Consider the following 12,500-nt stretch of genomic DNA (forward strand, 5'->3'; position numbering starts at 1 on the left):
TTTGAAACGATGAATGAACAGTGAAGCGTGCGCATCACCGGATGTAATGATCACTTCCGCTGCGCCAGCTTTAGCTTGTTGGCTTTATTTTTCTTGCTGGTGCCATATAATAAACAACTTAATAACCTCGACCGTTCGGTCGTTACGGGAAAATCTCAAACCTCGGCCTACCGTATTGACCTCGCTATCGCTCGGTCAATACGGTAAGGCCTCAGTTTGAGATTTTCCCGTAACGACCTCACTCTCGGTTATTAAGTAGTTAGTAATGCCTAGCGATTAGCGGAAGATGATGCTGCAGTTTCATTTATCCATTGTTTCACCCAATATCTGCTTTCAGTTTAAAATTTGAAATACTGTTAAATGAGATAATTCTAAATACCTCATCACACATAATTTTTTTTGGAAAAGTGTTGAAGACAAAGAAAGCATCTGGCAATATATTTTCAAGATTTGTTCCATGAGTTCCACCACTATATGTGTACTTTTATCATTATGACAAAATTAATTTGATAGTTAACTGAGTTACTCAATGAATTAAGAACAATGTTACAGATATAATCTCATGCAAGTACCGGTATTACATGTTGTTCCATTTATTTGGTACACCAAAATTGGTGGCTGGTGTCTTTTGTTTCTCAGGATTAGGGATGTATTAGATTTGTGCTCTCTTCCTATTTTGTTAGAATATTGTCGAATGATCTTAATTTTGGAAGGGGTGATACTAATCATTATTCTCTTTAATTACTTTTAAGGATGATGAGTCAATCAATGGAGAGGTTCTAAAAACAACATTTGCAAGGATTGTTACTAGACTGGCACACTAATTGAACTAGAGACATTTACCTTGTGGCAGAAAGCAAGGTTTTGTTAAAACTTGCATTTGCTGTAATTGTTTTGCTGGGAGCATACTTAATTATCAGCTTAATCTCAGGGGTTTTTTTCTTCTTTTTGGAAACAAAAAGTTTTTAGTTTTTTCTTAATGTAAATTATCATCCTAAGTTCTGTGTTTTTTTTTTTTCTTTTTGAAAACAATTCTGTTGGAGAAAAAAAGAACACATTGGTAAAGGTCAACGATGGCAAAATTTTTGCATCAGTTATCCTAAGGCATGTTCCATTTTTTTTACGTTTGACTTCTTTCTGTAAGAACTGACTTGTATTACATGTACATAAAACCCATTTATTTATACTGAGTCACATTTATCCAAGTATGTTGTATGCTTTAGTTTTTGTAATTGAAGTTATTTTGCAGCCATTCATTGTTATAGTCTGTAATCAAAACACAAACCACTCAATTTATCTTTGTTTAAGGCAAGAAGACATTCAGCTGATTGCCATTTTATTATTGCCCGAATAATTAGAATAAAGATAGCTTTGATTTTTGTGATGTATTTGTATGTGTATACAGATTGTATTTATCATGCATATCCATGTGCATTCTTTGCAATCTTATGATTAAAATTAACAGTATTAGATGCTTCATTGTAAACCTGGTCTTTTCTTTACATAATATTTAAAAAAAATGAACTTTTCATGGTTTTATGAGAAATCTGACTATAAATGAAGGTACAGTAGATCTAGTGAGGGTGAATGTGTTCTGTAGAAAGAGTAAATATTACTCTGACAAGGGGAGTAAAGTTTAAGAGGGTAAATTTTACTCTTGAAAAGGAGTGGTTTGTACCTTTTTGTCTCACCCCAGTTTTGGAGTTAATTTAACTCTGTCAAGGGTAAATTGAACTCCATTTAAAGAATTCAATTCACTCCAATAGAAGGATAAAATTTCCTCTTGTATTGGAGTGAATTTTACACCACAGGAGGGGTAAACAATACTGGAGTAAATTTTTACCCCAACAAAAGAGTAAAAGATATAGGAGTACATTTTACTCCAAAAACGGAGTAAGCATTACCGGAGTGAATTTTACTCCAAAAATGGAGTGGTTTTGTACCTTTTTTTTTAACTCCCTTTTTGGAGTTAAATCTGCTCCTTGAAAATAACAGTGTATCGTAAGTTTTTCGCGATTATTTCATCTCGTTCGCGTCGTACAATGTAGGCAAAGAATCTTTAAAGTAAAGTGGTGCGAGCGGTTTCAGCGTAAATAGAGATTCTGAAATGTTCACATTTTCATGCTCACGTTGTGGTCAAAGTCTCAAATTGGGTGATTTCGCGTGGTTAGTATGCCGCAAAAACACGTGCTAAAATATGTGCTGCACGTGCACGTGCACGTGCACTACGATTTTTCGCTCTTTGAACCAATAACATTAGTGTTTGGTAGCGTTCTCGTGGACGATCGCGTCGTAGATCTAAAGTCTGCTTGTCTTAAACCATTGTACAGTGATATGGCTGAGCGCATGCGTAAGGTAAGGGTGACTAATACGTAGGCCATTTCCGAGCTCATGTCTGTCTCATCTTTAAAGCGAGTCTAAGTGCGAAGTTTTTTGTGATGATAATTAGTTCTACTTTAAATATGAATGACTCGCTTTGAAGAGGAGGCAGACATGAACTCGGAATTAAGGCGCCCGCAAGACGAGGAAACATTGTTGCGGAAACATTCTTTCGCGAAATGTTTCCTCGGCGCGCAAACGAGGAAACAGTTGCTTTTTCTTCGTTTGTGGGCGCCTTTAGACCATCGATATGTGCTTTCCTTGATTTAAGTTTGGTGGATTCAAATGCGATTGCAGAGCGTGCAAGGCTTTTGTTTTTGTCCACTATATCATGTCATTTTTGCAGCGTTTTCGCTACCATTGTCATTTCTGAAGTCTCACGCTTTAAACATGTCAGTGCTGAATTTCGTCAGATAAGTGTTTTTTGCATTCCTAGAAAAACACGTTTCAAGTCGTGATAGCAAGCGATGGATACATGACATTTGTGGGATATCTGTACGACAAACTTTCATGGACAACTGGTAGCCTAAATGGAGGAAATCAAGGTGGTTTGGGAGGAAATCAAGCAAAGGTAGAGAAACTGGTATTTCCGAAGCTGCAATTGTGGGTGGCAAACAAATCAATCAACATATAAAATTCTCATGGTACCGGGTAAAATTTCTACCGGTTGAAAAATTTGACCGGCCATTTTGTTCACACGGAACCGTGCAATATTTTCGCTCTGTTCACACGGAACAGACGAACCGGATTAAAGTTTAACCTTTGTCAGTGGTTTTACCATTTGTTCATGCGCAGAGCGCTCCTTTACGAAATCCAAAATGGCGTCAAGGAAGAGAAAGGCTAACGATAGTAGCTGAGTTACTACGCATACATGCAATCACGCCTTTGCTATGCAAAAATTTAGACGGTCAGGGTATTCACAGTGCGCCGGTTAAGTTTTCGACTGTACCGGCTAAAAGAAACATCCCCTGTTTAGGTGTTCAAATTTTTAAACGGCGACGCGGCTAAATTTTCGTACGTTTAGCGTGATTTCGTGTGAATGGAACCCCTAAATGCACGAATTTTCAATCGGTAGAAAAGGCCTGAAGCTCAAAATGCATGCCTCACGTGCGGCACGAATTTTTTTTTTTTTTTTAAACGTGCAGCACACTTCTTTTACTCATTGCACAGTGTGTTTCGTAGCGTCGCGGTTGCCATCGTCGTTATAAAATAACGTGTAGGATTTCACCACGCGGGTTTCTTCTGATAAACGTTTGCCACTACACCTGGGCAATTGACACCGTACTGTTCGTTTATTCTTTCTATAATAGGTTGGTTTTAGCTACGGAGATTCATCCTATGAAATAAATGTTTCCGGAACAAGCGATGTTTTGACTCTGGCTACAAAAACTAACTGCGGTCAGCGAGGTGTATTTTTCTTCAGGGTAGATGGCGTACAGAGGATAAATGACGAGATATGTGACAGTAAAGGTTCGTTGGTAGCTTTTGATTTCACAGAACCTTTTTAAAATCTTTCAGTTTTAATTTTGCCTCACGAAAACGAGAACTCACCGGGTTTTTATGTTCGGCTGCGTGCTGTTTTAAAGGCCCACGTTCAACCAACACGTTTTTCGACCATTTGCTTTTGTTATGGAAACTCGCATTGCTTATCGCAGCGATCTGATTGGATGAATTTCAACTTTGGCTACATTTCAAGTTCATGTAATTGTTCATATATGAAAATTGTTCCCAAGGCACGCAATGTCTGTCAGGTGAAGTATTCAACGTGGACCTTTAAGATTATCACTGGGAGCAAACAAGTGGAAATTCCAATTTAAGTGAGCAGGCGCTTTCCGTTTGGAAAGGAAATTCGAGAATTTAATTTTATGTCAAATTTCCGAAAAAATTAGTTCCATTTGGTCACCAAAACCGCGCGGTAGGCGTTATCTGACGACAGCAAGATGGCTGCCGAGTCGATGCTGTTGTTGAAATATTGACAGTTGATGGATGCTGATGAAGAGGAACTACTCATCATGAGGGGTCTACGTTGAACAGAAATGACGGGTTTGGTAAAAGTATCATCCCAAGATATTCTTTGGACAAGTTTAAAGATCCCATCTCCGCAGTCTGGAAAAATTGATGGAGAGAGTGGAGAACAGACAAGCCGAACACTGATAGATAACAGCACCAGTGCCCATGCATATGGCCGTGTAGTTATTTCTGCCCTTAGACCTGGAACTAGCAAATATTGTTAAGTAAAATGGGAAATGCATATGTTCATCCTAATCCTCAAATACTGGTGGTAAGCTGATGTTAATGTCGAAGCTGATATTTCTCTAGTATTGTGCTTACCTAGGATAGAATTTCGGATTTTGTGTGCGTTGCTTAGAACCGCCACTTGTCTTGTCTATATACTTTTTTCTTTATTGTTTTCTTTGTCTACTTTAAAACTTAGAAATTAATCGTTTTCTCTTATTTTTTCGTAGGGAGCATATCCTTCTATCCATCAGCTAAATCGCTCCAAAGTGGAACAAACGTTTTCGTAAGCGGGTTGTGTTACCGTCCTGATTCCGATTTTCTCTGTGATTTTGGCGAAGCCGGAATAATAAAAGCACATAAGTTGACTGACTCAAAAGCAGTGTGTTCCGTGCCTTTCATGGCCATCAAAAAGGAGACTGAGATTTCTTTTTATTCCAGTGAACGGGACTTGTATTTGACGAAAGTTCTCAACTTAGGTGAGTGCTTCATGACTTACAGATTTCTGCTTCACAAACCAGCAATCGGGAATTTAAGAAATTAACAACGACGACCACGTGCACCCTAACGCACCCAATGCCACAAAACAAAAATATCATTGGTTAAAAGAGGAAAATACTCGTGCTGCAAGAGCTGCTGCGTTTTAGTTCACGTGTTGGCTGTTATCTCCATGACAACGACTTGGAATCCCAAAATTTGAGTTTTAACGGCTTTACCAGGTGAGCATACAAATGCGAACCTTTCATTCTCTATTTGTTCTCTGAAACCGCTCTTTAATACCAACTTATTTTTAGAAAAATTCGCCCACATTGTACGACGTGAAAGAGATGGAATGATCGCGAAAGACTTAAAATAGTGCTAACTAGTATTTTGAGGAGATGTTTTCCTTGACGTAGCCGTCGTAGATCTTAATTAAGGTCCCTCTTTTCACTCGAGCCGCGTCAACTGTGTTTTGTACCGCAATCGAGGGAAACGTCCGAGGAAGGCTGAGGATGAAAAATAAATCTCTCTCATCTTTCCCCATTACCCAAGCTCTCTCGATTGCGTGACAAAACACGGTTGACTTAAAAAAGCGCCGCTTGAGCCTGAGATAAAAGGGACTGAAATAGCTGTCTTGATTTTAAACTAACCCCAAACGCCAGCACCCTCGCCCTAATAAAGAATCTTGCGTGCCCTTCAGGAACGCCAAGACTTTACGGGCTTACTTCGGGAGCTACAAATGAGTTCTCATATAGAGTGTTTTCACGTGACGTCACGGTTGCCATGTTGGTGTACCCAACTAATCCTCAGGGAATTGAGCGCTATTATCATGCAAAATTTTTCCTTAATTTGTTTCGGGGGAAAAACAAGGTAACTGACCACGTGAGGGAAAACAGTCTACACTCATCTTAGAAACGAACAAATTAACCGTTAAAGTCTTCTTGCAAAAACAACAACAGCAACGAAAAGAGTATTTGCGGCTATGAGACAATCTTTATAAAAACAGGCAGAGACAGTGACTTTGAATAAGCTTACTCATTTCTTGTAGTGTTTCAGACCACTTAGGAACAAAACAAACACGTGGCTAATTTCCATATCTGACTACGCTAACGCTCAAGCCATTTTTAAACGTGGTCGACCACAGGCATCTCACGTAATAAATAGGATCAGATTCTTTGCGTAATCATTATTCATCGTAACTGATGAGGTTTAATCGATCCAAATGAAATATATTTACCTATTTAAACATTTTAATCGGCCTTTTTTAAGCCGGCTGTAAATACAAAAATATCTTAATCAATGCATTTTTTTCTTTTTTCCTCAAATTTTAGATCCCGTTAACTTGACCAAATCCTTTGTTAAACTGAGGGAGTATCCCACAGCGTGGACAGCAGGTAGCCGAGTTAAAATCACTTGGGATCCCACGGAGCTGGCTGACCAACCGGTGACAGTACAGATCATTAACCTGGTTATTAACCAATTCGATATTGTTCAGCCTCACAGTAATATTAGTGTCGTCAAGGAACAAGAAAACACAGGCAAAGCTGAGTTTGATCTACCACACCTCGCTTATGATAGGTCAGTTGTTACTAAATAACTGTAACCATCGACAGTAACATTCCTAATCATAGCGCTGCGTTCGATTCTGAGCATAAGTACGAGGAACACTTGACAATGTCTCTTTCGTCTATAACTCGCACTTCAAATAAATGCATTTATTTCATTGAAAAAGAGCTTATATCATCATCATTATTATCTATACAAGCGTCACTCTGCGGTCGCCATTTTCATTATTTATTGACACTCTCACAAGAAGATAATCTATAAGTAGGTATTCAAGTAAGTGAAAGTTTGTCTTCATGCAAGATTTTATTTTCCCAATAGCAAGAGAATATTGGGTAGGGGATGTCTCTGTTCCTCATGATAATTATTTTTATTTTTTGATTTTATTTTTAGAATGTGACCCTGCTGTCATGCTTATTTTTATCTCTTGTTGCTATGACCACGCAGTCCACTTTGATACTTCGTTAATTTAAAGACCCACGTTCACCCGACAGACATTGCGTGCCGAGGAACACTTTTCTTATATGAAATTCCAGCCAATGTTGAAATTCATCCAATCAGATCGCTGTGATAAGCAATGCGAATTTCCATAACAAAAACAACTGTGGGCCTTTGACTGACCAATAAGGTCTCGTTTCCAGACGTCTTTCTCACGAAGTAAAATTGTGCTCAAGGAAGGGCGGGAAGAAAAATGCTAGCGAGTCGGCGCTTCGTCTCTCTTCTATCTCCTTCCCGTGGCTCCTCGGGGTTCGCGCTCGTCACCAGCCTCTCGCTCCCCCTTGTTAGCGAACAAAATGCAAAACGAAGCGCCTGAGGAGGAGGAGGCAAGTCTCGTTCTGACTTGAAATATCCACGCTCAATGACAAAGTGCTAACGATAGTTTTCAAACAATTTTCATCGGAATAGGGCCCAATATGGGCCTTTGCTCTCTTATCTCTTATTCTCTTTTTTATTTTTCAAATATATTTCGGTCTCTTATTTTACTTTATTCTCATTTTATGGAGGCAGCCAGAACGGCACACTTGGCAAGAACCAGTTGCAGATAATTCGTGTACAAAGCATAGTAGGGGAAGGATACAAAAAATACGCAGAAAAGCATTGGATATGGAGCGATCTTTTTCTGTTCACAAATAAATTCTTGGCACATGAAAGCTGTTTACAGTGGAAAAGATTACAGTCGCTCGATACATCTCAGACCAAAGGCGAGTATTGATTAATTTTTTAGATAAAGAAATATGAGTCAGTTGCTTAGATATCTACTGTTGTAGTCGACATGTCCACACTTGAGTTTTTCTGATAAATGTTTCAGGGATAATTTCATTAAAAACACTCAAGTTTTCCCTTTTTCATTTGCAGGTAGATTTTGTTGCATTATCTCGCCTCTAACTAGCTCGTTCTTTTTGCACAAGAACCAGTCTTTGTTTCTCATTTTACAAAGTACAGGGGTACAGGGATGGCGCAGTGGTGCATGTGGCCCGGGTTCGATTCCTCGACGCGGCGTCATATGTGGGTTGAGTTGTTGGTTCTCTACTCTGCACCGAGAGGTTTTCTCCGAATACTCCGGTTTTCCCTCTCCTCAAAAACCAACATTTGACTTGATTTACTTTCATTGTTCATTTCACTTTACAGTGTCCCCAATTAGTGCTCCAGCGCTTTTATAAAGTGAATGAAGGGGGTAGTTTCTAAACAAAATGTGGTGCTGCGTCGGTGGGGAAGTAGTATACTAAAATTTGGTTTTATCAACGGAGTTGATAATTTAAATTGGCCACCGTACAGAGATTCTAAACGCTGATGTTTCGAGCGTTAGCCCTTCGTCAGAGCGAATCTTTCCTTTTCTTTCCTTTACATGTTGTGCCCAAAAGTAACGTTCTTATGTTTTTGTTTTTTGTTTTGTTTTTGTTTTTAATCAATTAAAGGAGACCCTATACATCATAATTACAAGAATTCACATTGTAAAGCAGTATAAATCTCTAAGGGTTATTTCCACCAAATTTTAGCGAATTTTCTTTTTCCCCATGCAGGGTCTACTTAACTTGCATTTAACTTGCCATTTTCTATATAAAGCTAAACGAACTTGACCTTATCCTTCTTTTTTCTAATTATAGGTTTTAGCTCCATTTCTTTTTGTCCAAAAACACGAAGACAGTTATTGGCAGATGAGGGACGTTTTACAGGCTGCGACCTCTTTCATAACCGGGGTGGACACAGCTGCTATGTTACTAAATTTCAAAGGTAAAAGCAGAGTAGGCGTGGTACTAAATTTTGTAGTCGATCTTAAGACAGAATCCAATGTCCAAGAGCGTGCAAATTCTCTTCAAAATGTTTGTTCCCGCGATTTCACAGACTGCTGGAACCAATAGAGAGATTTAGCTGATTGTGTTTGCCTGAATATTTTGATACCAATTTGCAACAATAAGAATAAGGGTAAAGGGTAACGTTATTTTTAGCTTAGTGTAAATGCAGCTGTTTATCAATATTTGAGGAACAGCGTTTGGGGGACACTTTGTGTCTGTAATTCCGAGACACGAGCGATGTTGAATTTGGGGAGAAAAGTTAGAGGACATTTCGTGACGCTTATTGAAATTCGCGTGCATCTAACATGACGTCTTTCTGTAATCTTATAGAGCGAGTTTCAATCGAGTCAGTGTCGTAAAACCAAAACCAAAGTAATTACTTTGGCCAATCAAAAAGGACGGAGACAATCCAGTAAACAAATCAAAATTCAAAGTAATAATGACACATAGCCGACACAAAGCGCGGGAAAATGTGCTCGCGCAAGAAACGATTGGTTTTAGTTTCACTTCTGATTGGTTGAACATTCAACCAATCACTGAGTGAAGTAAATGCAAAACCAAAGCAATTCGCTAATTACTTTCGACACTCAATAGACCACTTTCGATATATTAAGATTCAGTCCAAAACAAAAGGCATCATCTCGAGGCTCTGGGGAATAAATTCATACAAATCCTTCTATTTATTCCCCAGAGCCTCGAGATGATGTCTTTTGTTTAGGACTGAATTTTAATATATCGAAATTGGTCTATTGTAAACCGCTCTATGTGTCATATCCGTTGCATTTGTTTTCTCTTTACAGCTTGAATTTTGAATTGTAACGGTAAAACAACTTACTCCCTGCATGGAGAAGTCAGGCCGTGCCTGACGAAATATTTGACAGGAAAAATACACTAGCCCCGGCCATACAACCAACCTTGCTCTATTGTTACTGCATGCTTGCATTTCTTGACATATCTGGTTATAAAAAGATGAAAAAATTCTCTTATTCTAAATTGTCTTTCTTTGAGAAGTTGCTCGATATCTGTAGCTAATAGGAGAGAAAATAAATGAGGTAATTTCAAATTCTGAAGTTCCATTGATTTTAAGCAAAATGCAAATTTCAGTCCAGCGTTTTCCCTTTACAATGATGAGCGCAATGATAGATCTTTTTCATGTTTGATCAATTTTCCCGCGAAACCGTACCTTTTCAACCAATCATTGGCCTAGTATAATTAATCATTACATGCAGAATCCCATGAGTAGGAGCATGCCTCTCCCATCAACCTTTGCGCGTATCTTTCTATTTTTGCAACGGCACGAGTTCTTCATCTCTGCGCGCACTGTTTAGGATGGCCAATCAGAATAAAGTTATTGTCAAACGAAGACAAAAATAGGCAAAACAATGTAAAGTATAGGGCATGGAGTTCCCGGTGTTGGGGCCGGCTTGGTAGTGCCATGTCTTAAAAACGGCTTATACACCATATATGGTGTATGAGGTCTCGTAAGCAGAAACGGCCGTAAGTCAAAGGGGACTTTAAATTTGCCGAGTGCTGGAGATCATCATATAACCGTTGTCTTTGTGATTGTCTCTGGTAGCACTGACAAGTCAAGGCGAGCTCAATGTTGTTATGACAAAGATGGAGAGTTGACTCGAGGTCCACCCTGTGCTGTCACAAATAGAACTAAATCTCATCAAACATTCACTTCAGCGTTCACCGAGTTCAGGAAAACCGTTGCCCCTTACTTGGAATGCTGCGTGTTTGCCGATGCCGGTGACTGTTCCGCTTACCAAACTCTGGGAATACTCTCCAACGATACAAGATATCTTCCTCCTAGCATAGGTAAATTTTGTTTCATGATTTTATTATCTGCCACTTACTACGCGCGCTAAGATTGGTCAATTTAGCGAGACGGCCCACTGAAGGGCGTAGCTAGAGGGGGGGGGGGGGGGGAGGGTCCTGGGGTGCCCGTGTCCCCGCTTTGTAAGCCTTTTTTAAAGCAAAAATCCTACAATATTATATTCAGGTGGCGAAAACGCCACAATCTGATGAGTACCCTCTCTTTGACACAGTGTGAACACCCCCCCCCCCCCCCTGGTCCCACTTGACTTCACTGTTCGCTTTCCAGCACGGTTTTGTGTCCAAAAGATATAAAATTCTTCAGTTTCTCTCTCAACAGCCATGTTTTGCAACGAAAGCAAAAAAATAATAATAATAATAGCGTTCAAATCCCGGAGGATTGGATCGGGACACCAACATGGCTGCCGTGACGTCATGTGAAATCCAAGAATATCTTTTTTCATATTCTTCGTAAGTTACGGTCCAATTTTTTATATCTAAATTTCTAAAATGAATGTGAAAAAAACCCCAGCTCACTCGCCGCTCAGTCTTTTCAGTGTTTTATCATCCCTTTCTCGCTCCACCGCCTCAAAGAAATGTTACGACGGGGTAAAGAGGGGAAATGGTGCCTCGTACTGTAAAGGATGAGAGAAAGCCATAGGATTCTCGCCTAACGCAGCAACCACACTGGTCAGAGACCTGTCATTGTCTTAGGAAACAAGAACAATCTTTTAAATGTTATGTGTCAGAAATCTTGATACATCTCTTTGGAAAAATGATTTGATCTGAACTTGTTGAATTTCGGCAGGTGCTACGTTTGGAGATCCCCATTTCTTTACTTTCGATAGCTTCGAGTACACATTCAATGGCTATGGCGACTATACGATTCTCCACGTCAGCAACTCTGAGTTCCTTCTTCAAGGGAGAATGCAACCACTTAAAGGCGGACAAGGCGTGAAATCACCTGCTACGGTTTTCACGGCATTTGCAATGGCGCAGCGAGACAGTAGCACAATACAAGTGAGTAACGATTATCAGACTAGTTACTTAGTTACGTAACCTCGTTATCAGGAAGGAAGTGAGGGTCTGGAAGCGAGTCTCGCTTGAATGATAGACAAAAGACAAAAATATGGAATGGTGGTTCGACTGACCGAAATCCTAATATTTTCCTGTTCGAAGTGATGAAGGCATTAAGGTGACGATTGTTTTTTTTTCCTTATAACATATACCATATTTCATTTTACTATCTTACCGGTAATTTTGGAAAAAAACTGAAAAAATAATAAAATGAATAAATAAATAACAGAAGTAACGGATCATTTTTGAAACATCATCTTACTTTGGTTTTTGTAGGTTCACAGGGATACGTCAAATTCATTTGTCTTACTCATCGATGGAAAGCAAAGAGCCATCGACTTCCATCATGATCTACAATCAAGAGGTGTTTCCATAAGGAACAGTTCGCGGGGAGACCATCTTCGACTCGTTATAGCCTTTGACTGTGGAATTACTGTCTACGTAGAAAACGCTGCCGTGCTTCAGCTCGCTCTCACCGTTCCAGTAGAGTTTAAAGGTATTTTAAAATTTGCCTGCCTTGTTATTGGCTAAAAAATCTCGCGCCACAAACGCTTGGCCAATCACAGCGATGAAAGCAAACTAGAACAATTGTAATTTGCTCGCAAGTGCTTTCCCGCCTTGGGCACCAGCTGCGTGTATTTCTTTTGCGTTGTG

The 12,500-nt window shown here is 39.4% G+C and overlaps 1 protein-coding gene across 1 annotated transcript in view; it reads left to right on the forward strand.

Moving 5' to 3' along the window:
* The window catches only part of LOC138007769 (protein mesh-like), a 46,049-nt gene that overhangs the window by 19,472 nt on the left and 14,077 nt on the right, over positions 1-12,500 (forward strand). Inside the window, exons 3-11 of the mRNA XM_068854835.1 lie at positions 2,816-2,950; positions 3,690-3,849; positions 4,845-5,093; positions 6,426-6,672; positions 7,666-7,859; positions 8,763-8,889; positions 10,528-10,772; positions 11,578-11,789; positions 12,123-12,342. Coding sequence (XP_068710936.1) covers positions 2,816-2,950; positions 3,690-3,849; positions 4,845-5,093; positions 6,426-6,672; positions 7,666-7,859; positions 8,763-8,889; positions 10,528-10,772; positions 11,578-11,789; positions 12,123-12,342 — 1,789 coding nt within the window. The remainder of the gene's footprint in view (positions 1-2,815; positions 2,951-3,689; positions 3,850-4,844; positions 5,094-6,425; positions 6,673-7,665; positions 7,860-8,762; positions 8,890-10,527; positions 10,773-11,577; positions 11,790-12,122; positions 12,343-12,500) is intronic.

The sequence above is a fragment of the Montipora foliosa genome, chromosome 6 (assembly GCF_036669935.1).
Source record: "Montipora foliosa isolate CH-2021 chromosome 6, ASM3666993v2, whole genome shotgun sequence".
NCBI classification, from domain to species: domain Eukaryota; kingdom Metazoa; phylum Cnidaria; class Anthozoa; order Scleractinia; family Acroporidae; genus Montipora; species Montipora foliosa.